Source organism: Lutjanus erythropterus, chromosome 7 (genome assembly GCF_056507025.1).
Source record: "Lutjanus erythropterus isolate fLutEry1 chromosome 7, fLutEry1.hap2, whole genome shotgun sequence".
Lineage (NCBI taxonomy): Eukaryota > Metazoa > Chordata > Actinopteri > Lutjaniformes > Lutjanidae > Lutjanus > Lutjanus erythropterus.
Genome location: NC_139323.1, coordinates 30,741,831 through 30,769,790, shown reverse-complemented (window position 1 = coordinate 30,769,790; position 27,960 = coordinate 30,741,831). Strand labels below are relative to the sequence as shown.

The 27,960-nt window shown below is 42.1% G+C and overlaps 1 protein-coding gene across 1 annotated transcript; it reads right to left on the bottom strand.

Annotated features, from left to right (window-relative positions):
* Positions 1-28: 28 nt before the first annotated feature.
* LOC146324223 (PH domain leucine-rich repeat protein phosphatase 1-like) lies at positions 29-27,960 on the bottom strand. Its single transcript, XM_084723521.1, has 17 exons — positions 25,688-27,960; positions 20,120-20,316; positions 18,092-18,217; positions 17,793-17,941; positions 15,056-15,202; positions 12,914-13,141; positions 11,732-11,934; positions 11,579-11,639; positions 11,381-11,476; positions 9,546-9,701; positions 9,162-9,362; positions 7,163-7,325; positions 4,834-4,964; positions 4,610-4,726; positions 2,956-3,150; positions 2,630-2,867; positions 29-1,622 (listed from the first exon to the last, which is right to left on the bottom strand). Exons 1-17 carry the CDS (start codon positions 27,264-27,266, stop codon positions 477-479), a joined length of 5,133 nt encoding a protein of 1,710 aa, XP_084579647.1. The 5' UTR covers positions 27,267-27,960; the 3' UTR covers positions 29-476.

The following is a 27,960-nucleotide window of genomic DNA, read 5'->3' as shown; positions in this document are numbered from 1 at the left end:
GCACCACTCTGCACCCCCCACCCCACCCCCGAGAACACAAACCTGGAGAATCATCATCAGCCGTTTGAAATTATCATCTTTTCTCTCAGAGAATATTAGTACGCTTCACTGTGACTAGGTCACTTTAAAGTATTTAACTCCTAGGAGTTAGTTTAACAGTTTTACTAACTCCAACAACTGTAAGGCCATGAGCCGCGACAAACGGGGGAAATGTCTGCTACAACACAAAAACTGAATGGTCCTTAACCTCAAAGTACCATCGGACATAAAAGTAATCTCAAAAGTCTCATAAAAAGCATTCAAAGTGCTTCTTCAAATTAAAGATATGGTAAAAATCAATTACATGTGAAGATTTAATCAACATAAAGTGTTATAAAAATTGCATTGCATTTTGGGGGCACAGAGTTAACAGTAGAAAATAAAGTAAATAAAAGAAAAAGTCTCTGGTCCATGAGCAGGGTCAGTGGGGGCAGAAGTTAGAGGGGTGTGACGAAGTAGTCTGCAGGTTTCTGGTAGCTGTGTGTTTGCTGGCTGTGTGTTTGCATCTGCTGCTCCTGCTGCTGCTGCTGGATGATCTGCCGTACCTCCTCCTCCAGCTCTGGCGGTATGATGAGCTGGTCATCGGGGTCCGGCTGGGCGGGAGCGTTGAAGTAGCCCCCCTGTTTCCTGACGGGGGCGTCGGCCGCTTCCTCTATGAGGTCCTGGTTCCTTCCTTGGCAGGCGACGGAGCCGTTGGCTCGAGAGCGGCGGCCCAGAGTCCCTGACAGAACGTCCCTGCTGAGGCAGGGCGAGGAGGGAGGGATGGGGGAGGGAGATGGGCAGGAGAAGGGCGGCAGCTCGTGATACGAGGCGACAGCAGGGGGGGCGTTTGTGCTTGGCTGATGTGTTTGGGGTCCTGTGCATTCGTGGCGGTGCAGACAGTGGACGTCGGCCTCTACCTCTACACGGCTGCCGTTGGAGAAGACGCCGGCGATGGGTTCCTCATCCTCGCTGTCCACGCCGTTGTCAGAAAGCGCTCCGGAGAACTGTCTCTGGAAGCTCCCGCCTCCACAGGCGGGTCTCCGCATGCCAGCTCGCCCTGGCAGGTTTAGGTGAGACGTCAGGGGTTCGGTCTGAGGCGGCGGCTCCTCCGAGGACGCCGTGGATCCCACCTCGCTGCTCATTTCGGATGTGCTGAACTCGCTGCTCAGCTCGCTCACTGTTCCTGAGGAGGCTGGCGGTAGTGGTATGCCACCGTCGCCGCTTGCTGAGTAGGGGTGCGTGCTGGTGTGCGCGCCCAGGCCGGGGCTGGGGGGCGGAGGTGGCGGCTCGCAGAAGCAGCAGCAGTCCTCAGTGATGCTGAGCTGTACGATGACGGCGCTGAGGCTGTCGGAGCAGCCGTAGCTCTGAGCCAGAGTCACCAGCTTCTTAGCAGCCGCCAGAGCGTCTGGTACGTTCCGGACTGCCTCCACTGCCTCGCTGGGAGACAACAAGTCCCATAATCCCCGGCTGCCCAGGACGAAGAACTCGTCCTGAGGCGTGAGTGTCACCGTGGAGATGTGGGGTCTGGGTGTCACGGACGGACACAGGAAGGAGTAACCCATAATCCTGGTGGAGTCGGTCACACCGCTGACTTTATTATCCTGCAGAGGTGGATAAAGGGCAGTTATGTCATTTTTTGCTGTAACTGTTCATACTGTTATACTTTGGAATTCAATATTTTAAATAACATTAATATCGTAGAATTCAATACCATAAACAGAAAAATTCACATGGTTTAAAACTTCTCAGTTTTCATGCTGTAGCAAATCGCTGCTACCTGACCACTATTTTCTAACATTTAACATACTAAAAGATCACTTGATTAATCTGGAGATTATTTATATTTATTTCTATTTATTGGTTTATTATTAAGTATCAAGAAACAGTGAAAATAACTGTTAGTTGCAGTCCTAACCTTTTTATTAATCTAATCTTTTCATTTCAAATTATTTTTAAATTTAACTTACACCATTAACCTGACGCGCCAGATGTTTGGTTACACAGAACTATTCGGGCAGTTGTCCTTGGAAATTTTTTGGAAAAGCAAAGACACGTTCAAAAAAATACTTGGCTGGTGACTGGATGAACCATGAACACATTTTCCATCAAGAAAGGCCTTCAGTGCTAATCTTTAATTAGCACTGAAGGCTGAAGGAATTTATTTAGGAGCCGCCCTAGTTGTGTTTGCTGTCGTCACATCTAAATCACACCTGTAGCTGTCAGTCGTAGCTCATCATAAGACACTGATTGGTCCAAACCGCTGTAGTTTGGATAAAGGTGAGCCAAAATTTGTTATTTTGTCAAATCCAGCTGCCTAAAAAGGTAAATGTTTGTTGTTGTTTAGTCTATAAAATGTCCAAAAAAATTGCCAAAAATGTCCATCACAAATCCTCAATGACGTCTTCAAATTGATTGTTTTGTCCAGCCAACAGCTGAGTTCAGTACAATGACATAAAACAGACAAGAGTTGTCAGTTTTACTTACTTAATTACTTTATCGTCAAAATTTACTTGCAATTACATAAATACATCTATTAATCAGCTCATCATTTCAGCACCATTACCACAAATCGCCCTCAGCAACACCTGAAACATGAGTTTGTTTTTACCTCGGTGATGATGGCGTTGTGCTGCCGGACCCTCTGATACTCCGCCTCCTCTTTGACCGTGTGTGTGGTGGAGAGTTGCATAGCTTTGCCGTCACGGCAGAGAACAGCCTGGCACCTGCCAACGTTGGCGGCCTTCAGGGTGAAGCAGCCGCCATGGTCGCCAGGAGCCACCGGGTCGTGTCTGATGTGACATAAAGCCGCCGAGCCGCCCATCCTCTGGCCTGCTGTGCCCAGTTTCCTGCAAGAGAGACGTGCAAACACTTGAGTTCAGGACTGTGTGGAAGTATTCTCCTGTGATTGTTTCACTTCACTAAAGGTGTGTTTACCTTTGCATGGTGAGGAAAGTGTTAGTCATGTAATCTTCCTGCCTCTGGCCCCTGTGAAGCTCCTCTGCGAGCACGTCTCCCATGGTGCACTGCAGCAGGTAAGGCACCTCGACGTTCCGGTCTCCGTCAAAAACTCCGTACAGAGCTTCACGGATCCCACAGAAGCTGTCGAGGGCCAGAGCAGCCACACACAGCCTGAGGACGACAACAACATCAAAAGGTTAGCTTTGTAAAATTCTGCCAAGAAATAAAACCAAGCAAAACATCCCTGCCTACGTGAGTTAAAGGGATAGTTCAGAGTTTTTGAACTGTGGCTGCATGAGGTACTTATCCTGTGTTTTACTACAGTACATGGAGTACTGTGCAGGGAGCTAAGCAATGTGCTGCTGTGGACATTTAGTTATTTCAACACAGTATAAAGTCACAAGTCTTGCTGTTTAAAACAGGAATAATTAACCTCCAACTTAAAAACAGATACTTGCCGACTTATCAACACTTTGGACAGTGTATACTTAAAAAATTAAGTCACTAAGTTACAAACTTGCTCCACCTGTCCGTGCAGTCAGAGTCTGGTCAAAGCGGCTGTAATATTAAATCCCCTCAGGTGCTGTTTTCTCTGTCGGCGGCGGCGGAGGAGGAGGAAGAGGAAGAGGAGGAGGAGGAGGAGGAGGAGGAGGAGGAGGAGGCTGTATACAGTAGGACCGCTAGCTGAACTAACTTGCCAACAGCAGCTACAGTTAGGGCTGAATGATGTTGGGATTACAATTATTTTGCAATAATTTTGACTGATGTTGCAATTGTGATATGATTTTTGATATTAATGATAATGACTATTTGGGTGCAGCTGTAGTTAAATTACTGTTTTTGCCAAAAGAGTCTGATGGCAAGGTAAAGTGGTGAAAATATTCTAAATATATTGAACGCTTAAACTGTTTTTTTTTTAGGTGTCAACAGCACATTGTTTAGCTTCCTACATGCTCCTCTTGCTGCTTCTTCAAAGGAGAAGGTGTGTTGACCTCCATCTACTGTAGCTAATACATTGACAAATGATAATTACCTCATACAACCACACTTCAAAAACCCGAACTACCCCTTTAAGTCTTAATTCATGTCTGAATTGTTCTGCAAAAGATTCAGAATGCAGCGTTGAGCCTTCTGACCAACATTAGAAGGTTAAAAACACGGCTATAGGAGAGAGTTTAGATCTCATGTATTTTTAAACTCAAAATTCTACAAGAACAACTGATAAAGAAAGATCCTGCATAATGTCTGAGGATAAAAACTAAAACATTTTCAACGTTTTAGACAGACAGCTGCATCCATCAGATCTGCTGACCGAAAGCTTTTAAATCTTTGCTGTCCAAAGCTAAAAACAAAGAACAATCATACTCCTACTTTTTGGTTGCATGAGTCAGCTCAGCTGAGTCTTTACTTTTGAACAAAACAATGTTTTTTATGCTTTTATTGAACATTTTTATTTGATAGTGATGAATAATTATAGTATCATTATTGTATTCTGAAAGCATTTTGTATCCGTGGTTTGGAAAAGTGCTAGTCTTATAAACTTCAAGAGATCAGTAAAAGACATTTCTGAAGGAAGAAAGCAAGTGAGGAGATGAATAAAAACGGACAGTGGTGTGGGAGGAGGACTGACTTGTTTTTGACCCCTGAGGCCTCTGTGTAGCCGTGGCTCCAGACTGCAGGGGCCCCGTGGCTCTCGTTCACACAGGGAGCTGAAGGTGACGGATCCACCCTGAAACATCTGATATTACTGCACAGAGATGCAAGAAAAGAAGATTCAGTCAGTCAGTTTTATGAGTCAGATATGTTTTCCACAGATTGTAAGTACAGATGCTGCAGAATCCTCCAGCTTCGTACTTGAGCAGCTCCAGACTCTTGTGGTCCAGGTTGAGACGAGGGTTTCCTGTGAGGTCCAGCTCCTGAAGCTTCGGAGGAAGCGTCTCTGGCAGAGTGACCTCGGTCAGTTCATTGCAGCTCAAGTCGACACACTGAGGAAGCGACAGAGTCGGTATGTTAATGATTAATCACCCTTAAGAATTTAATTGATTAAAATGTATTCATTGATAAAGCTCACAGGTTTTCTCACAGTTCGGTCTGTCTTGTTTGTCTAGAAATGGCAGTAACTGTGATCTGTATGTCAATAAATCTTCATAAATTAACGTTTCATGTGACTAATGTGCCTCTGGAATTGTTTAACTAAAACCTACAATGAGAAAAACGTGTTTTGTTTCTGTTAATTATCAGTTAGGGAAGAGTCAGTTCACAGGAGAGAGAATCTATGAGCCCTTCGCCGATTTCAATTCATGGAGCTACAACTCCTTCACAAGACAATTCTAACTGGATCCTGCTCTCAGTTTTTTTTTCTTATTATAACTAATTACAAATATTCAAATTTCTGTAATTAAGTGGTTTACTTGGTAAGTAAGGAGTAATATTTTAGTAACGTAACAGTACTTATACTTGGGTACAGATTTTCAGTACTCTTTCCACCACTGGTTGGAGGACTGTTTACTTACTTATTACCAGCAGTTCCGTTTTCTCTCTAAACCTTGTCGTTATTGATGATATTCCTTATTAAAAAAGCTGCTGTGGATCATATACTGTGTGCTCCTTCTCAACCTCCTTAATTAATCCCTCGTCCTCCCTGTTGACTCCTTTGATGAGGGGAAACAGAAACTTCAAGGATATCAGCGGTGATTTTGACCAGATAAAATATATTAGAGGTAAAGCTAATGAAGTAGAAGCAGTGACACGTCGCTCAGCCTGTTTGGTTGAGCACGGAGCGGATGAGGACGTCCTCTTTGGGAAAAAAAAACCCTGAAGCAATGAGCTGTTTGCTCATTAGTGTCGCTTCCAGTTAGGAGGTTCTGCTATAGCGATAAAACAGTCCATTATGCATGTTCTGGGGCTGCGGTATATATGATGATTTTCATCCTGTTTGCGTTTTACGACGCAAGGCTCCAGTGCAGACACGCACACTCGCACAGCCGATGCGACATTTACTTTCCACAAATTCATTATTTAGAGTAGAAGTAATTCAGATGCAAATGCCATGAAATTTGCATCAGACTTGGTTTGTTTGTTTTACCATTTCTCAAGGGTTCAACACAGTACCAACATCAGTAAGTTGTTTGTCCTCAACTGGATAAAACTCTGATTTCATTACATGACACATACTTTGACACTTTACTGTATCTTCTCACATCAGCTCTTGCCGAGCCTGATATGCAGCTTTATTTTCACCTGTGCTGTTCAAGTCAAAATATCTGCTGTGCAAAAGGTCTAATGTGCTGCTGGCTCAGTGTTTGTTTTGTTTTTCAGACTTTTCAAAATTTCTGACTCACAGAGGTCCTTCAGCAGACAGAAATTAGGCTGATTGGTCCAGTAGTATTTGAAATTAGCTGTGGACAAACTTCAGGTCCATTGATCACTCACACATGCACGCTCAGTCTGGTTTGGTAAAAAAGTTATATTGTGATTATTTTGAAGGAAATTGTGATATGCGATATTAGTGGGAATGATCAGTTTTGCATTACATATTTCACTGGGAAAAAAGAACAAAACAAAACAAAAAATGTATATTTATTGAGGTCTAAACCAAACAAACATGTTTTCTTTCATCTGGAGAACAAGATTTTTAGTCCAAATTTCATAGATTTTTTGGTTTTGCCATTTGGATATTGCACTTGGGCATATTGCGATTTTATTGTAATTGTGATTAATTGTGCAGCCCTAACATGCGCATGCACACGCACACACACACACACACAAGCATGCAAGTGATCGCCTACGCCTGGAGTTGATAATTATTGTTCCCACTCTTATTTCACAGACTGTCATGCACAGGAGGGACAATGGAACCATCATTTGGGTTCAGACAAAGGGAGATTAGGGAGGTACAAGGAGATTATAAAGGATTTCCTGATCAGCCCTAAACCAATAAAGATGAACACAGAGACATAAAGAGAGACAGAGGGTGGACAGTTTTTGTCATCAGAGTAGAAGGACGCTGATTTTCATCCTTAATTTCCTAAATTAATTCCACAAAGCACTTGCCTCAGACAGTAGCTAACACTGAACTGCTGGACGAGAGTGTGTGGATGTGTTTACATTTCCAGGCTCTAGAGGACGTCGCAGCTAAATGAAAGGGAACGGTGCCTAAAACACCTGCGTCTACCAGACTAACCTTGATCTCAGGCAGCTGGAGAACCTCGGGGAAGGCGTTGATGCAGTTGGAGTGGGCGGAGAGCGTGTGCAGACGCTGGCAGCTGAGGATGGTGGTGGGCACAGCCCTCAGTCTGTTGCCGCTCAGGTCCAGCTCCTCCAGCTGCTCCAGTCGTGCCAGTTTACTGCAGGAGGTGGAGGTACGGTTACATCAGAGCGCTGACACAGCAAACTTTATTTTTGGGAACTGCATTCATCAAACTCATCTCTCTGGTGACCTGAACCTGATTCTGAAGCAAGGCTCTGATTTTAGGCTGGATGATAATGCACCATGTTTCTAGCATTAGGATACTTCAGAGAAACAGAAGAATGTGAGTTAATGAAAGCTTGGGTGGGACTACAAGCCTACAATTAGGTGCACAAAACTGGGTGATCTTCATCTAACAGCCACAAGAAAGCTTCAGATCTCAACATCAGTGGGTTTCAGGAAACTAAAGCTCCTCTGTGAGCATCTCTGTTTGACTTTGCTGTTTCTTTCTCCTTTAATGCAACAATTCAAGGTATTAATTTGCCACTAAATCTACTACAAAGATTTTTTAACTGGCTATGAAACAGTCTCAATTTAATACTGATGCCTCGATTTGACCCACATAAGTAAACAAGAGGAACAGCTATCTGCATTCAGTTGTTCTTAATGGCTTCCATCAGGTCGGAGTCTCACTGAAATCAGATGAGATGAGCCTGTGTTTACATTTTCTCAGGCAAAGTTACGGTGCCAGTTACCAGTTAAAAAGAGGCAGATTTTTAGATTTTTATTCAGACAATTTTACTTTTGAAACACTCCCACTTTTGTCCACACAGGCTTTCAAAATCAACAAAATATTAAAGTCCCTCATAGCAGCTTTAACACAGCAGCAAACAACTGTTTGCTTTGTAAAGATACGGTGCAGTACCAGTGTCATACTACTTTTGTATTTGTTGTAATCCAAGCTTCTCTGTTTTTTGGTTGCTGCTTCGGCTGCACATGCATGATAAAGAGACTAAAGAGAGTGATGTCCCACATGGGCTGGGAAATAAATCAATATTATGTATAGATTTTGGATACTGTTATATCACGGTTTGATTGAAGTGTTGTCTGCTCCTGCTTTTTAAGACTGCATTACAGTAAAATGTTATTTTCTGAACTTACCAGTCTGTTCTAGCTGTTCTGTTATTTGTCTTTAACCACTCAGTTATTATATCCACATTTCTGATGATTATTGATCAAACTGGGTTAGTAGTTTGTGAAAGTTTTCTCTGCAATATTGTCACAATATCAGGATATTTGGTCGAAAATATTGTGATTTTTAATGATTTTGTCACCATAGCTGCTTCCACCCCTTGGAGTGCACTAGAGCTGCAGGAACGATTAATCGATTATTGAATTAATCGCCAATTGATTAATTGGTTTTAGTCATTTTTTAAGAAAGCTAAGTCTAAATTCTCTGATTTCAGCTTCTTAAATATGAATATTTTCTGGTTTCTTTACTCCTCTCCCGACAGTAAACTGAATATATTTACGTTGTGAACAAAACAAGACATTTGAGGACATCATCTTAGACTTTGGAAACATTTTTCAACATTTTTGACATTTTATGAACCTAACAACTAACCGAGGGAAAATGATTTCCAGATTGATCACTAGTTGAAAAATAGGCTCCTGATATCAATATTGGATTCAACCCGACTCAAGAAGAAAAACAGCTCTTTACTGAGGTGACTGAGGTACTTAAGTACTGCAGGGAGAAACAATGTGTACAAGCTGAATATTTCTACATCTAACTTGATAAATTACATTTTATCAAGGTTTAGGTTTATTTCCACCAAACCAGAGCTGGTGAGTCTAAGGAGAGCGATATATTGGCTGTTTTTGGTGCCCATTTGTTTTAGAACAACATCTACTGGCAGTAAAGCTCATATATAGAACTGTTAAATACAGTTGTCGTACACTGATTTAACTCTTTTGTGTTGTAGAGTTGTACCTGGCAGTGAAGGTCTGCAGCTGGTTGTAGGCAAGGTGAAGCACCCTGAGGTGTCCGTGTCCAGACAGCAGAGGAACACACTTGTCTGTCAGGCTGTTATTGGTCACATAGAGCTCCTCCAGGCTGCTGAAGCTGTCCTCTGATAGGCTGGCTGCTGGCAGGTTCTCCAGCTTATTGGCTGACACATTTAGGTATCGCAAGCTGTGATAAAATCCCAACAGAGACGACAAACTTAGTACTTGAACAAATGACTTGATATAAAAAATAAAGGTGACAGATGGGAAGGGAAAAAAATAGAGCGATGGACTGATGGAAAGAGAGATGTGAGAAACAAAGGTGAGGGACACGAGGAAAGAAAGGAGGATGCTGTGTGATTGTAATCACCTCTGTGCTTTGATGAACAGGTTGTGTGGGAGCTCCGTCAGATGGTTGTGTTGGAGGTCCAGGACCTCCAGCTGGGATCTCTCCAGCCTCTCAGCCAGCCGACACACTCCGTTCCAGCCTGCCAGCAGTTTTCTCAGGCTCCCACTCGACATCAGCCTACAACATACAAACAACACAGCCAGTTCAATCTCTTTGTGTGTGTTTGTACTGTAAATCTGATAACTCCTGAATCAGGCCTGGCCAGAGGAAGAAATGATTGAACGCTCAACAATCGATCTTGTCGATCTTGGAGGAACAGTCGAACAGTGAATATCAAAGAACATTTTTGTCTTGTCTTCTGTGAAGGCAACAGAATATGTTTTTAATTGCTGCCACAGGCTGTAAACAGACTGAAAATAGCTCTGCATCAGTGTGGGCGTGTTGCTACAGGTACCAATGAAACCTTTTGGAACGATACATCTTTGAGTTTGAAGACTTATCAGCACTAATATTGTTCTCTCTGTCTGTATGTACTGTGTTTACAGTGTTCTGTGAACCAAAGATCTTTTACACTTGTTAACCATTATAACTTTCAGTGTTATTAATTACATGTGTCAGGAAATGTTCATGGTATCAAAGAGTATAAAGAAAAACTCTTGAGTTTGGAGTTTGACGTCCTGCTTTCAGATTTCCATGAAGGAAAATCTGTCATTTTAACAGCGTCAGTGGTGGAATTAAGAGACCTGATAAAACTAAGACACGGGACCACTGAGTGCTGTTAATGCCACGTTACCTGAGGGGTCAGACTGTCACTGGAATAAAGAGCAAAAGTTTCGATATAAAAATGACTTCAAAGAAAAAAAAGTCTCACCACAGCAAGGAGCGAAAGATGACTGCGAGGAGGAGGGGGACAAAGACAATAAAGTGAGGATGTTCCATAAACCTGCATATGCAGATATACGGCCAACGCAACTGGCAGCAGGTAATAATACATCATTAAATGAATGATGAAAGGCTTTGTAAGTAAGTTTACAATTATATTATAATTTGCAAGGTTGTCAAACAGGATAATGTTGACATGATTATGAAGAGTAATTTATTTTTCAAAATTAAAATGTCTTCAAAGTAATGAAATACACAGTCATTAGTGGAAAAACTTAGACCTGGAACTTGTAAACTGTGTTTGTATCTGAAAAAAAATTTGAAATACGAGAAAACTGGAGAATGCAACAAGTTCTCCTAAATCACTTGTAGACACCACTTAAGAACAAACCTGTTTGTACGAGTGGTTCTTCCATGAGACCCATTTTAAGTGTCCATTATTTGACTGCATTAGTTTTACTTTGCAGTAGGTCCTGGACATATATGTTGATTTATACCCTAATTAATGTGTGACTAGATTCCATGTTATGAACTGTTGACATGCCACATTGAGAGGTCACTGCCAACTCAGGCATTTCACTGCACGTTACTGAAGTTTAACATGTCTCCTGGACAGCCATGTGTTTGGCTGGAGGCGTTATGTTTTTGGGTTGTACGTAATTTTAGTTGGCTTTTTTGCCTCAGTCCTCTGTATCAGTACTCCCACTGTACCAACGCATTTATCACTTTAAAAAGAATGAGGAGGATGTGTTTTTTTGACACAATGCTAATGTCTGTCTGAAAGCAGGCAAAGACAGAACTTTCATTTCAAACAGGTATACCTCTCTGCCAACTTTGTGTTAATTATGTGCAATATTCAGCATTAAACTGCAACTAGCCACCTTTCCTTCTGCATTTTAACAACTTCTTTCTGCAAAGTTTTTTTGTGAAAAACGTGTCTATGCTGCAGGTGTTTGTCTTTGTGTGATGCTCACCGTACGGGCAGCTCTGTAACAGAATTATGGTTGATGTCCAACACCTCCAGTTTGCTGCTCTCACACACCCACTCGGGGACACATCCCAGCTTGTTCCTTTAATAAAACAAATACTGTCAGCATCCAGCTGAAAATAAGCACGCAGCCTTCTTTACCAAAACAGTAAATAGGACAGTGAAGTATTCAGAGTCTTCGTACCAGGACAAATCGAGGACAGTCAGATTCTCCGGCACCGGCTGCACCTCCAGCAGCTTCAGGTCTACAAACACAAGGTGCACAGTTCTTTTATCGTCTGAGTGTGGGTGTATGTGTCTGTTTAACGTTTATAAAACACAAAGTAAATGTAAGTACCGTTGTGTGCAGCGTGCAGGCTCTTGAGGGCGTGGCCACTGACTCTGAGGAGGGACAGAGTGTTTCTGTCACAGCGGAGGAGCTCCAGCCTACAGAGAGGCCTGACATCCAGCTCCTGTAAACCAGTGTCCCTCAGGTCCAGCTGGACGACGTGGACCAGCTGCTCTGAGTCCCCCACTGTCACCTTCTGAAGCCGGTTCAGCCTGAGAGCATGAAGATAAGGAAAGAGAGTGAAATATCTGATGACTTCTTCTCTGTCAGTTAGGGCAGTGGCCTTTAGTTAGGACAAAGCATGGATTCACCTGAAGGACAAGCTGCAGCTAACAAACCTCGCTGCCATCATCTAAAGTGTGGTGAGTATTTTAGATTTAGATCTGCAACTTTTACAATCAAAAGAGCCATCTTCCCCCAAAAAGAAAAAAAAAACTGTCTGGAGCCTTAACTTTTACTTTCAGTCTTTTCCCTGAAAACTTTTTTTCTTTAGATAAACTCGGGTTAGTAACTGCATTTGACTCCAGTGATGAAATAAATCCATGTCATGACCATTATAATTTTTAAACCAAGTACTTAAGTAAAAACACAGATTCTCCGGTTCAGGAAATGGGTTGACACAGTGATTATTTTAATATGTGTCAAAACAAACCTTTGTTCGAGGTCAAACATCTGACAAATAGAGTCTTTTAAAGAGTGTGGTACCAGTATTATCATTATTCTAATGTACTTTATATTTTTCAGGATTATGATTTAATAAATACTGAGATATTAACAAATTAAGTTTCAAGACAATTTATTTTGGGTAAACTGATTAATATATTAATCAAGTAACAAAAAAATAATGGTTAGAATAATCAATTAATTAGTTGCTAGATTACTCAATTATTACATAAATAAATAAAATCACTAGATTAATTGTTTTAAAAAAAATAACTGCTGCAGCCCAAGTGCTGATTTATTGAATTATGTTATTCTTTTCATATCAGCTCAAACCTGTTCTGTTTTGGCTGCAAAAATTAAAAAAAGAGAACACAAGAGACAGAAAAAGACAGAAAAAGAGATAACACAAAGCGATGCAGAAACACAGAGAAGATCTTTCCTGCAGCGTCTTGTGAAGTGTCGGCTTTCAGATGAGCTTTGTTCCCGTATTGTGTCTAAAAATGTCAGAGTCTGCGTGGATAAATTTACCTTAGATCTATGTGGCGAGCAGGCAGCCACTGCAGTCCAGCTATATCCAGGACAGAGAGCTGGTTCCCTGCCAGACACAGTCTCTCCATGCCTCTGAGCTTCTCCAGGACGGGGGGGACACAGCTGAAACAGTTGAAGGACAAGCCGAGGTAGGTCAGACCCTCCAGAGAGCCCAGCTCCACAGGCAGAGAGCTCAGGAAGTTACCGTCCAGGAGGAGAGTCTGCAGGCTGGACACAAAAGAAGAAGAGCAGGGATTTTTAACCTGATGTGCTGATGCACCTCAAACCTAGAAAAAAGTGCTTAACAGTAATAGTACATAGTACATATATGCTTTAAAAATATCCATGAAACTCACAATCTATGTCGTTTGTATAACCTTTTGTGTTTGATATTCTGCCGTCACAGCTCAGGCTGTCACAACCATGAAATCTTAATTGATTAATTGTCTAACAAGTAATTGAGATTAACAATTTAATGGTCTTTTAACTGAAATATACATAAAAATTACTGACAATGACAGGTACTAACAATCAAAATAAACAATGTACAATGGCCAAAACAGGCTATATCCTGTCACCCACAAATTGACAGAAAACCTGCAAGAGAAAAAGCAAACTTATGTGTTTCCATCCTTTAACATTATGTGAGTATTAGCAGTGAAGCACTATGAGATAAACAGCTGGTGGCACTAATTTTCCACAAAGGGGCCTTTAAATCATAGCAGAAGAAGGGGGCGGAACAAGATGATTACAAAAGCACCAGTCAAAGCTGTTACAGTGGAAAATGACGAGGAAATAATGATGGAAATGTGACTCTTATTTACATCCAGCAGCTTTATACAGGTGAATGGAAACTATTATGCAAAGGATTATAGTCTTACAAAAATAGCCTAAAAATCTTGTTCTTCAGATGAAGAAAACATGTTTGTTTGGTTCAGACCTCAATAAATATCACATCATAATGATTGTAATAGTTTTTTTTTCAGTGAAGAACAAAACTGATTATTTTCACTAACTGTTATGCATATTGCAATTTCAAAATAATTGCAATATGACCTTTTTACCAAATCGTGCAGCCCTCATTGATATCATCTGTCCATTTGACACATTTGGTTACATTTGTGTCACAGACAGGAACTAAGTTAAGATTCAACAATTTTATGACTGAACTGTTACAAACGTTGAGACAGGGATGCCATGGGACTTTCAAAATAAAGGCATATTTTAAAGATGACGAGATTAAACAGATTATTGAGGTCGTCTTCATGTGGGGACATTATCTATATCTATAGAAACACCTCTACCTCAACTCTCACACCACCAGTCTCAGTTTATCACTCCACCCTAAGGTTCATTGCTGGTGATAGTTACTTTACACATCACTGCATCCTGTATGAAAAGGATGGGTGTAAGTCTTTAAACATGACATTTAGTTTCTATTCATTTATAAAGCTCTGATGGAAAATTAGCATCATGTATTACTTCATTATTACACTGATTGGCTAAAATTTTTAGTTCCCCATACAAATACTAACTTTGGAAAAACTGCTTCTGGTTTTTGTGCTGCACACTCCTGAAACTTTACAATACACATTAAAACTGAATTTAAATATTTTGTTTTGTCTTCTTGTTGTGTGATTCTGTTCAAACTGTACTCTCAACATCATTGTAAATTAGAGCACTCCCTCAATGATTCCTCAAGATAAATAAAGGTTGAACAGATGAATGATATTTTCACTTTGTATCAATAATATTGGTTCACTGAAGTGATATATCAATCCAGACCAATGTATCATTACGCCCATAGTGTACTGTATGGAAGTGGACACAATAACTGAGTGCTTGACCCCAAACTCGCTGTAATGCAGAGCGAGCATGAGCATGACTCTGCACTCCGATTACCTGGACAAAATCTGCACCATCAGGACAGAAGTCTGGTGCTCAGCCAGTTGTTCACTTAATACAGAGACAGATTAATCTGCACTGATGGAACCACAATGACAACTACTCCTGTCTGACGTCTCTGTCTGCAAACTGCAGGTCACTGAGGATAAACTCTGCTCTTGGGAAAATACCTGGCACATCACCATCACTGTTAATAACTGCAGCCCACAGGTCATCACTTTCTTTCAGCCGACTTACTTGTGCATGGTTCCTACGTCTGCAGGCAGAGACGAGAGATGATTTCCAGACAAGTTCAGCTCCGTAAGTGTGGAGATGTCACACAAGGCCAGAGGAAACTCTGACAGAGTGTTATTTGACAGACTGAGGCTTCTCAGTTTACAAAACCTAGAGAGAGTTAGAGAGAGATAAAGGGGGAGACAAAAGGGCAGGCAAAGAAGGACAAAGACATTAATCTCTCAACGCTATAATCAGACTTTCCTCTGAATTGAGGCTCTAACAAAAACACTGTGTAAAACTTTTTTAGTTACATAACACCTGTCTCATAAACAAGGACAAATACAGAGGGGAGAGGAAGCCTGCAACACCAGAACACTTACAGCATACGTGCTATTTAAAGCTAAATGTTTACATGACTAAAAGTTTTCACCATAACAATGTAGCATGTGGTTAAGGTAGGAGCTTTTTTGTGTGTGTCTGTGTGTGTGTGTGTGTGTGTGTGTGTGTGTGTGTGTGTGTGTGTGTGTGTGTGTGTGTGTGCGTGTCTTCCCTGGCTTTCTTAGCCTAACCTAGTCCAGTTCACAGAGGGGTCAGGGTGAAAGGCTGAGCCGGACCCACGTCCTTCCGAGGGAAAGTCACAGGCGCAGGAAATGGGAAAAACACTTTTCCTCAAAACACCGCCTGGGAGGCGTGTGTTTATGGAGGAACAATGGCTGTGTACTTGTACAGTATACGTGTGTTCATTTCCATGGAGTAAATGTCAGGCTTCAACATATTGTTCTCTTGGCATGGAGAGGCAGCAAAGAAGCCAAAATGAAGACAAACTGCTGCATGTTAAACACTGGATCAGAACCTTCAAGCCTCTGAAAACTGGGCTTGAAATTGTAAAAGTGTTTTTGTCATCAAAGTTTAGTTTCTCATTAAGCATCCACAAAGATCTGAATGTTGAACTATTTTAAAACCTGGTTCAAAACAAATAATTTTGTGGTTTAGACCATGTTTTGAGAGTGTGTGGGCGTGTCAGCTCACGTTTGGTTGACAGCAGCCTCAGGAGTCCTAACAGGAAGCTCAGTAATGTCCTGTTGTGGACCACTGGAGACATGAGCAGCATGTAACCTATTTTAGCACCTACACAAAGGAGCCACCTAAAAAAAAATCGACATCAGTTCAAGTGTACACTATATTTAGAACATGTTTGCTGCTTTACTTTGACGTCAGGCAGCATTTTCCAGTGGAGAACTGAAGCCGCCGTCTCTGCTGTCTTTACAACCACCAGACTCCGTGGACAGTCTTTTTACCTTGCAGGACAGTGGAGCTGTAGTTGTTGTTTGTGTTATTGTTTGGCTTTGGTGTGACTTTGGGGTTTTAACACGTTTGTTCTGGTGCAATCAAGTGTTACTTCCTGCAGATCGAGGCAGCGGTCGACCAGCAGCTCCAGTGTCCTGCAAAGTTTTGTGGTCGTGAAGAGAGCACAGACAGGGGCTTCAGTTCCTGGTCAGTAAAAGCTGTCTCACAGTAAAGTAAAGCTGGGAAAATGTTCTAAATACAGTGTGCACTTTAACTGACACTGACAACAGCCAGGTTAAATCACTGTTTGTATTAAAAGAGTGATATAACCTTGTTGAGCTCAAAGAGCAGCCGCAGCAGTGGGAGAAGTTTTGTTGCATTCACATGGCAACTGAGATGCATTTTTTATGATTGGTTTGGGGGATTGATCACGTAATTTCCATAATTAAAACCTCTATCAGTCTCTGATAATTTGTTATTAGTATTATGAAGATCAGTTGAAATAATATGAAGCATGGTGTCCTGGGTGTGTTTACAAGACACATGAATTGTTGCACACAGGTGACAGGTGTGTTATCGTCATTTTAAACTTTGTCTTAGCAGCTAATATTGTCACGAAGCTGTAGGGGTGTATAAACACTTTCTTTTTTTTTTTTTTTTTAGATTTTTTTAAATCACAAATTCCTGCTTTTTTTTTTTGGTTTTATCTGGTTTAAAACAGGTCAAAATACATCAACAAACCATTATTTGATAGCCTAATTAGTGATTAGATTAGTAATAACACTCTTACATATTGTACAAAAAACCCAGGACATTTTGAATAACTAAAAGCAGCCTACTTTGAGGAGAGCAATATTCTAAATATAGCCCTTTTGCTGCTGACCATATCCACAGCAGTACATCGCCTAGCTCCCCGCACTGGTACTCCTGCTGCTTCTCCAAACTGGGGGCGTGTCGACCACCATCTACTGTCAGGTATACGCTGACTATGGAGAAGTACCTCATATAACGCCGCCTCAAAAACCCCAAACCGTCCCTTTAAACTCTTGTCCCACAGCAGATGAAAAAAGGAAATGAACGACAGCAGACGTTCTCACAGAGGACCACGACATCAGCGACCGGTTGGACAAGCTGATCCAGAGAACAAGGAGAGTCCCAGAGGTCAGGTGGCTGGATGTCAAATCTCTCATCACCAGTTCTCTCTCTTTTAATCATCCAAACCACACAGCCGCCCACACACATCATCTGTAATTTGATCTAAGCTGTGTCCTCTTCAGACCATATGGTAGCTCCCCAAGACAGTAAAAACCATGAGGGATGTTTCACATCCAAAAGAGAGAATAACAAAGAGAAAAATACTGCTTTTCATCTCTCGGCTCCTCCTGTTGCAGCTGTTGTTGTTGTTGTTGTTGTTGGTGGTAGATTCTGTCTCAGTGCAGTGAGTGCAGGAATGTTGGTGGCAGAAACTCACCTGGTGAGTGCTGGAACGCCTTTGTGCAGTGAAATGAAGTTGTTCTTTAGATTGAGGTGTGTGAGGTCGTGGCTGTAAAAGAGCTGAGCAGGCAGCTCCTCCAGGCTGCAGCACGACAGGTCAACTGAGTTCACCCTCTGGGATGCGATCTGACACAGAGGGACGATGGACAGGACGTGATGAGCAACTTGTGACAACATAATGTGGAAAATCCTGCCATCACCATCATAATGCAACAACCTTGAATACAACGAAGCAAACTGTGTTAGTGCTGGCACAAACTCAAACACTTAACGTACCTTTGAGGCCGTCCTGTGCCAGCGGAGGTGTTCTGTGTAGGAGTCATAGCTGATGTAGTAAGTCTGACTCTGAGGACCAGCTGAGCTGAAAGCCAGACAGTGGCTGTGTCTCCTCACCTCCTCCACCTGCAGCACACAACATATTTTAGTTTCTCTGAATCTTTTTATGCATCTTCTTTAAACGATCGTCTTATGCTTCGTCTACTTCACCAGTGAGGTTTCAGAAAGATGGAATCTTTTCCATCTCTTGCACACACAATTGACCCTGTGGATTTTGTCAGCTAAGATGATGACTCTAACAAGCAGATTTCATAAGTATATCTGGCTGATGTAAGCTAGTGCTAACTCCTTGAGTTGGCTGAGAAGTCTGTCTCCAGCTGACGTTTTAATGTTTCTATCTGACTCACTTTAAAACAAGATCTCTGTAAAAGTGTTTATGTAAAGTTAGCTAACAGCAGCGTACATAATATCACATTAATGCTAAAAGACTGAGGCTAAAGCTAGCTTACATCTGAGCAAACATTCGTTGGGTGGTGAAATACTGCAGGTATATCTACATGATAGATGACAAAAATACACTCATTAACTTGGGAAAAGGAAGCACAGGGACTTGATTAGTCCAGCGGACCTTGGGATGGGTCACCCAGCCAGACCAGACAGACCACAATGGCGGAAGACAGCCAGGATAAGAGCTAAGCTAACCTGGCCTAAACCTGAGACAGCGAGCCAGAGAGAAATGCATCGTCGTCAAACCACTTTGATTCTGCATCAGCCCACATCCTCCTCCTCAGAACAAATGCAGATGCAGTGGTATCTAACAAGTTTGTTGGGAGGTAAAGTTACTGCAGCCAGTAAGCTAGTCTTAGTTAGCCAGACGTGCTAACATTTGTAGATTATGTTAGAGCAGATGAAGACAGAGTTTAATCCATTCACCACGTGTTCTTGTGTTTCATGTCTTTGAGAGATGACAAAAAAAAGACGCCACTGTCCAGACTCATAAAACACTGAGTATCACTCTTCTAAGAGCCTCCTGTACACCTTCAACATGGAGAGACATGTTGACAGACAGACAGACAACCTTGACAGACCTGCAGTTACGGTTGCTAAACTATAACTGGACAGTTGCTGTTTGGAGGCAGCACTTAAGGAAGGGACAGTTGCTACATATTGCTCCTTTTAGCAACATTCAACTGAATGTAAATAGACTCACGTTAGCTAAAGTCAAGTTTTCACTGGCAGCCCCATTGCCAGATGTTGTTAGACACCCTAGAATAATAACAAAATGACGAGACATGAGAAATTCCGCGAAGTACAACTACATAATGCTGTATTTTAAGGTTGCAACTAATGATCATTTTCATTCTCAATTAATCATAGAGATCAGAAAATATTTACATTTGAGAATCTGAAATCAGAGAATTTGGACTTTTTCTAAATCAAGGAAATGACTCAAAACAATTAATCGCTCAAACCTAACCTAAATGTTGCAGCTTGACTGTTTTTTTTCTTTTTTAACATATTTTGAACATTCCTCCACAAACTATATACATCTCTTTAATTTAAATAATGGTCATATTGTAAATAAATGTTGTATTCATGCTTCTTGACATAGAGCACTTGCTTTCATCTTCATCTATATTTTTCTAGTAGTATATTAACAGTTATGCACTAATATACCAAAGAAAATTCCTTGCATATGAAAGCTTTTGTGGCAATAAACCTTGATTCTGATTTATTCTGTGTAACAGTAACACTATCATCTCTCAGCCCAAATCTCAATGAAGAGCAGTTAGCTGGGATTTGTGTGGCTGGAGGAGATGAAACATAACCTGGTGCAGGATGTGGGAGGGCAGGAGGAGCACACAGCAACAGGAGCAGTGATCAACCTCCAAGCTCCAAAACAAAAATGTTTTGTACCACTGCTCTAATCCACAGAGACGAATTCTGTCCCTTTAAGGCTGATAAACAAGTATCAAGCCAGAATACTAATCAAACAAGTTCAAGACACTAGAGCTCTTCAGAAAGTACCTTTCCTCCGATGAGAGGGAGGATGTGCATCTTGCCGGTGTGGGCGTGTTTCACAGACGAAACAATGAGGCAGGTTCCACTGAGTGTGACCTGGCGCTTCGACCAGCGGTTCACCGGCAGTGCCAGCTTTCCTTTCCGCACATTGAACACCCCTGAAAGCTGCACACGATCAGAACCGCCCACACTTCGAGGTTTACCTGGAAGGAGAGAGAGAGAGCCTTGTTACATGAGACTGAATGAATGAGATCGCTGAGTGTAGTGATTGTTACACAAACTGATTTTATTTTTCATAATGGCCACAATGGAAGGTGTTATTTTTAGCCGTCTGGGATTTTGTGAATCAAATCTCTCACAGTGGGTTTCTCTTTCAGAAAGCAAGAGCGACTAGAGAGCTGTATGGTTATGTAAGTGAATTGTAGCTAATAGCCTGTGGGCTGAGAGACTGAGCAGTCACTCAAGCGTGATTTGTTACATTAACCCCTTGCTGACACAAAAAGCAGCCACAGTTCAGTTAGAGCCACAGGGCAGCGCAGGGTATTGGCCAGAAACACCAGACATGGAGTTCCTCTACATTAACTGTGTGTTTAAACACAGTGAACCAGAATACAAACTTAGTGGTAATATATTTTCTCTTATGAAACTGAGTTTTACGGTCTGAGTGTTTTATTCTCTGCTCTAGTGATAACAGACACCAGAGAACGGGAATAGAAAGAGAGACCCGTAAAGAGTCTGAGCAACTGAGAGGCCTGAAATCAGATTAGCTTGTTATGTAATGCCTTATAACACCAGCACCTAGATCCTCACTGTTGCTTCCTCCAGTGACAAAACGTCACCCAAGTTTCAGCGGGACACACCAACTCCGGAGCAGGGCTGGGTGTCGAACCTCAATTCTTTTTCAGTATGTAATCCCTAGATTTTTTGAGACAAAGACAAGGCTGGAGAATGTGTGTGGCATGTGGCATACATTGTTTTGCATGCACCTTTTAGAGTGCCATACGCTTAAGTAAAAGAAAAAGAAAAAAGAAAAAGATTTGACAAAGGCTACACAGATCGCAGGAGGTGCAATATTTGTCAAAACATGTAGACACTGATCATCTAAGTCAATATAAATATAAAAGATGTGATGGACGTCACTGAAGGAGAACAAGTCATAACAAAGTAAGGCTGCACAATTTGGCAAAAAAGTCATATTAAGGATTATATGTGACAAAAATTATGACTGCGAGATGCAATACAATTAGTGGGAATGATCAGTTTTGCATTACAATTTTTAATGTTCACTAAAAAATATATTAAAATTGTGATGATGTGATAGAGAGCTGCAACGATTAATCAACTGACTATTTTGATAATCAATTTAAAAAAATGTCCAAATTTTCTGATTTCATCTTTTCATATGTGAATATTTTCTGGTTTATTTAATTCTCTCTGACAGTAAGCTGAATATCTTTGTGTTTTGGACAAAACACTACATTTGAGGACATCACCTTGGACTCTGGAAAACAGTGATCAACATTTTTCACCATTTTCTGACATTTTACAAACCAAACCACTAACGATTAATAATCGATTTGCTGAAAAAGTAATCGAAAGATTAACTGATGATGGAAATAATCATTGGCTGCAGCGCTAATGTGATATTTATTGAGGTCTGTACCAAACAACTATGTTTTTTGTCATTTGCAAAACATGATTTTTAGGTCATGTCATCCTCATTATAATGATCTTTTCTCACACATTTTTCCTTTTTTTTTTTTTCAAAAACTGTGATTTGGTTCTGTGATTCAGATACTGCACTTGGCCATATTGTGATTTTATTGTGATTAGGATTAATTGTGCAGCCCTGTAATAAACTTACATTAGGTGGTTATAAACACAATCAGTTGTCTCATTTAAACAATTCAGCAATCAGTGGGTGACATCATACAGAGTATTTTTACCACAAATGAATAAAGCATTTGATTAGATCAAGGTGACATAAATGTAGGATACAGCTGATGGAACAGATCAATCTGATTCTTTCAAACAGAACTCATTTTAAACTAAACAATAATGTGGAATGTGTATTGTGTGGGTCCACCCGACTCTGGGCGCTACAGGCGAGGCGTGGTGTGTTAATATATACACACATACATGCCCTTTCCTTCCGTCTATTTCTCTGGATGGGGAACATCCTGTCTCTCATCAAGCAGCCAAAAGCCATTTCCTGTTCACGCTACAACAAAACTTTTTTGGTGCAACATGTCCCTGACAGGCCTGGTGTCCTGAAGTGCACCAAGTGCCGGACCATTTCCACACATCTCTCTTATTAGCTGCAGTTACAAGACTTTGCTTGAAGCTGTATTTTGGATTTTTGTTAAATGTGAAGCAGCATCGCTGAGCTGTGCTGCACTCATGGCCACACCAGGAGGACAAAATAACACATCTGCTTTCACAGCCTGCAGGTGTTTAGTGAGTTTTGGACAGAATTATCAGACATGTTAGTTGGATGAGTCTGTGACCTTGTAAAGTGAAGCAGTGACCTCTGGGTACTGCAGTTCTGAGTCTGCTGCTGCGACTGTCTCACAGAGATCCGAAACACTGAGGAGGTGAAATCTGAGTTCCACTAAGGTCACTTTTCTCTTACTGTCAGCATACTGTGTGTGTGTGTGTGTGTGAGAGAGAGGGAGAGAGAGGGAGAGAAAGAGAATACTTGGCAATGTGCATTTTGCAGCGGGGATTATGCTGAGTCAAGCTGCTTTGGCTCGACTCTGAAAATCAACATTAACAAGCAATTCATAATGGACACGTGGGGTGGGGGGAAAAAATCGATAGTATCACAACTAGGGCTGCAACTAATGATTATTTTCATTAATGACTAATCTGTTGATCATTTTCCTGATTAAACAATTAGATGTTTGGTCCATAAAATAAAACATAATCTTTGTTTCCCAAAGTCCAAGGTGACGTGCCATAACCCAAAGATATTCAATTTACTTAAAAAGTACTCAAACAGATCTGTGAAGGACCCATTAATGCTGAAAAAGTTTTGGAGCAACATATGCTGCCATCCAGACGACATCTTTTTCAGAGACATCCCTGCTTATTTCAGCAAGACACATCCTGCATGTGTTCTAATAGCGTGGCTTCGTAGTAAAAGAGTTCAGGCATTAGACTGGTCTGCCTGCAGTCCAGACGTGCCTCCCATTGAAAATCTGTGGTGCATTATGAAGCACAAAATATGACAACAGAACTGTTGAGTACCTGAAGTCATATTTTAAGTGAGAATGATAAAGAATTTCACTTTGAAAAATTCAGCAATTAGTGTCCTCAGTTCCCACATGCTGACTGTATTGTTAAAAGAAAAGTTGATGTATCACAGTGGTAAACATGCTCCTGTTAACTATTATGGAATATGTTACAGGCATCTGATTCAGAAAGAGTGTATATTTACAAAAGACAATAAAGTTCAGTTTGAACATTACATATCTTATTTTTTTACTGCATTCAATTGAATATAGGCAAAGCAAAAGATTTGCAAATCATTGCATTCTCTTTTTATTCATGCTTTACACAGCATCCCAACTTTTGGAATTGGGGTTTGTGGTTCTTCAGGACCATAAAACTTTCTAAAAATAACAGCTGGAACCACTGATTTACAGTGGAAGACTTGTGGAAAATTGTTCAAAATTTAACTTGAAATTTCAGATTTTTGGCACCATCATGAACTTTGCAGTCACTTCATGTTATCACACCACTCCTCGTCTGTAATTGTCCCTGTCATGTCGGCAGCATTTCCACTCTCCTGTCACAGTAGCCTCTCACTGCTTGTTTCATGGCTGTGTGTTTGTCTGCAGTGGCTGGAAGGGCCCCTGCTTTCAGCGGCTCAACTCTACGTCACGCTTTGTTCCTCTGTCATGTTACTGTGTGAGCCAAGAGAAGGGGGTGTTGGGGAAGGCAGGGGAATTTGCCCAGCTCTCTGTATAACATTTTCAGGGTAAAGGAATGCATGTTTGGTACTACGTCTTGAGTATATCCCTCGGTTATTCATATGTGCAGTAACAGTATGTTTTCTTGTATAACATAAAGGAAGAAGAGAAGAACTGAGAACTGTTGTCTTTCTTGGGTGAAAAGAGGATTTGAGAGACACGCCCAAGACTTTTCAAACAGGACTGAGAATGTGAGCTATCACACCATGACTCTTTATCCCTGCTGTCTTTGCTGATGGTGTTAAAAACAAGGTCAAAAACAATATCCAGTTGTGTTAATCCCATAAGAGATCATGGCTGTTTTTCCATCCTCTTACCCTGCTTGTCAGCAAAACAGGATTTTTATCAATAACAACAACATCAACAACAGCAGAAGAAGAAGAAGAGAAACAGTGCCTGTTGGTGTGCTGAAAGAGCACACCTGTTACCTCCAGATGTGTCTCCCTACAAGCTGACACACAGAGGGGTTGGGTGGGTTTACAGGCTAAACACTGGGTATTGTCCCACCAGGACAATTGTATACACTGGTTTAACAGTCCGACTAACCAAACACAATGACAGCGCTCACGGTACACTGAGAATGGATGAACAATGAATGAGCAGTGACAAGCCGAGCACAACTAAAGTGGAATGGTGTAACTAGCGGCTTGTAGCTCTCTGACAGCTGAAGTACAATACATGTGGAAAAGAATGATAAAACTGGACTGTTATGATACCAGCATCAGAAATGCCTCAGATACAGCTAAAAATGCTGGACCCGGTTTCGGTGAGTGTGTGAGTCTATGCACCAATCTAATGAAGTGGGATTAATTTTAGTTAGCAATTGATTTAATAATCGATTATGAATCAATTATTAAATGAATTGCCAACTATTTGAGCCATTACCAAACTTAAAAATGTCATGGCTCAGTTTTAAATCTTAAAATCTTCTGTGGCCCACCCAAATCTTTAAGAGCAACTCCAACTCAACACAGGAGACTAACTAATAATTTAAGACAAAATTTAAATGTTATGACAATGGTTCATTAGTTCTGATTAATTTAAAGTTAAAGACCTTTTTTCCCCTGAACTCTCAAGGCCCACCAGCAAGTCCTGCACGTCCTAACAATGGTAATATGCAATATGATCTACTGCAATTTTCAAATTGCAGGTGGTGCAATGTTTGATACAGCCCTATTTCTGTCTGTAAAATTATTGTGATGCTGCAGGCATGTGCTGGTCTACACATCAGATTCTACAGACTTAAGAAAACATCTATGTAGGGCTGCAACTAATGATTACTTTTATTATCTGTTTGTCTCATTTTTATGAATAATCGATTAGTTGTTTGGTCCATAAAATGCCCAAGATGATGTCCTAAAATGCCTTATTCTGTCCACAACTCACCAACCACTCAACCATACTTTGGGAATCACTAGATTACTTTATTCATCATTACAGCTCTAACAAATGGTATCAGAACATCTCTGAATAAAATGTCCTGATTTTCTCACAAAAAAAATGCAGTACATGCAGGCAGATCTTTCTGTGGGAGTGATTAATCATTCACCTATTAAAAAAAAAGAAAAGTTTTAGATTTTTCAAAAACTGAGACACTCACCGAAGTAGAACCGTATCAGGCAGCCAATTTCTGGGTTCATCCCCTCGCCCTGCACCCTCCATGGGTCTTCAAACCCCAGATTAGTGAGGTATTCATTTAATATCTGCAGAGGCTTCTCATCATCTCGCAGCCGCCGCACAGCTCCACCGTGCAGCTGGATGTACAGAGCCGGGGTCGGACTAGTATTGATGGGCTCGGGCCATCCTCTGCTCCCTTCGGGGATCTCCAGGTCAGGCTGGACAGCTGCTTGGCTGGTCAGGGGCCGAGTCTGAGAGCTGCTGGGGCATTTAGAGGGAGTTTTGATTAATTTGGGGGTATCTGCACTATCACCAGCTCCAGCGTCATCTAGCGTGGCTGTCACTTGGCTGGAAGCACTGCAGGGGTCTCTGCTGGGCAGGTCCGCTTGCTGGTCTGCTGCAGAGCCGGAATGTGTTGGAGAAGAGGTGAGGTCCACTTCATCTGAGGAGCTCTCAAACGGGTCAGGTCCCTCTGTGGCACTGTCACAGTTCGGGCTCAGCACTGAGAAGTCTGTGCCCAAACCCTGGCCATCACTGAGCGAGTCCCGGAGTTCTGTGCTTCTGGGTCCACCTGGGCTGAAGTCCTCACAGGTGCTGCTCTCCATATCGGAGCCAGAGTAGACCCCATAACAGTCTGCCACACTTAGGCTCAAATCAATCCCTATGTCATTCAGACAGACCTCAGATGAAGAGTTGCTTGTTGTTTTATCATCAAACAAGCAAGAAGACAGCTTACTGTCAGGATAAAACTGTTTTGTGTGCTCATTCTCCTCTGATTTTTTGACATCCGCACTGTCACTAAGACTTTCAGTCTCATCAGTCTGTCCATTACTATCTCTACAGCTATCATTTAAATCAACTAAAGCAGTGGTTTTATAGTTAAGTCTCAACACAGCCCCAGCTTTGCTTCCCTCCAGCTTACTGGCCACCTCTTGAGCGGCGGTATCCACCGTGCACAGCACCGGCCGCGGGTAGGAGGGCGTGAGCCAGTCGTGGACGTGAATGCAGCCCCGCCGGAGGTCAGACCTCACCCATGTCTTATCCGAGGCCTGAAGCTGCTTGGACTGCTTCTGCCGGAGGAAAGTCCTCCTGTCCAGGCTGAGGGTGCTGAGAGGGGAGGCTGAGGGAGCGGGGCTGGCCACCTCCGCAGAGGACACGCCGGCAGTCGGCGGAGCTCCGAGCGACAGATTCCGCTTGTGTCTCTGCCGCCTCTTGCTCAGCAAAGAGTTGACAGAAGTGCTGCTGTTGGCCGATGTCAGGCTGTAAATGTTGGCTGTTTTCACGGCGGGAATGTTGATGTTTTTGGCCGCGGTAGCGTTGGCAACTTGGTTTTGATAGATCCCGTTCCTTATCGCAATCTGAAGAAGGGAGGTGGCTGCCAGTCCCTTCCCGAAGAGTTTCGCCTCTGCACCCCCGCCGTCATCCTCCCCGATGGAGGGTCTCTTCCCCGCGGACAGCTGGCTTAATCCACTCGGCTTCACTGAATTACTGTCACTGGCGGGATCGACTGTCCCCTGCGGTGTTGATGAAGTTGAAAGCTCGTTTTCCTTCACACTTTCCATCCTGTTAGCTAGCAACAGTCGCGTCAGTTAGTTAGCAAGTACAGCCTGCAGGTGAATGCTAGCCTGCGTTAGCTCACGGCCGTTAGCTCGCTAGTTTCTCCACGTTAGCTTAGCATGCTAAAGGTACTGCGCGGTTGGTCCAAAGAGTTACTCCGCTACATCATCCCATTTCATAACACGCCCGTTAGCTCGCTAACAGGAGCTAACCGGCTGGTCGACGCGAGAAAATGCTTTTCTAGTTGGTCGCCATGGAAGCTGACGAGAGTAGGCGCGACTGCTGCTGTACAGAGCCCGGGTACAGACAGATGAGAGTGACGGACGGTCAGCAGTACACGGTGGCCAGGGCGGGGTCTCATTGGATATGAATTATGACACATTCATGAGCTATCCGGAAGCTCGGAATTTGTTTAGGCGTGTTCACGACAGGGGATCCGACTTCTCAACGGGGTTAAAACAGCTGGGAAAATACGGTTTGGTTTAAAATACAAGAACTAAACAACAAAACATGCAACTAGAACATGTGAACTTTGACTCTGAGAAATTGTGATGGATAGTTTCGACTATTTTCTGACATTCTTTTGGAACAGTGGTTCTTAAATAGTGGTCCCGGGACCCCCAGGGGTGCGCTTCACTCTTTCAAGGGGTCTGTGAAAAGTTTTCAGGTTAATTCATTTAAACTGTAATGATAAGTACT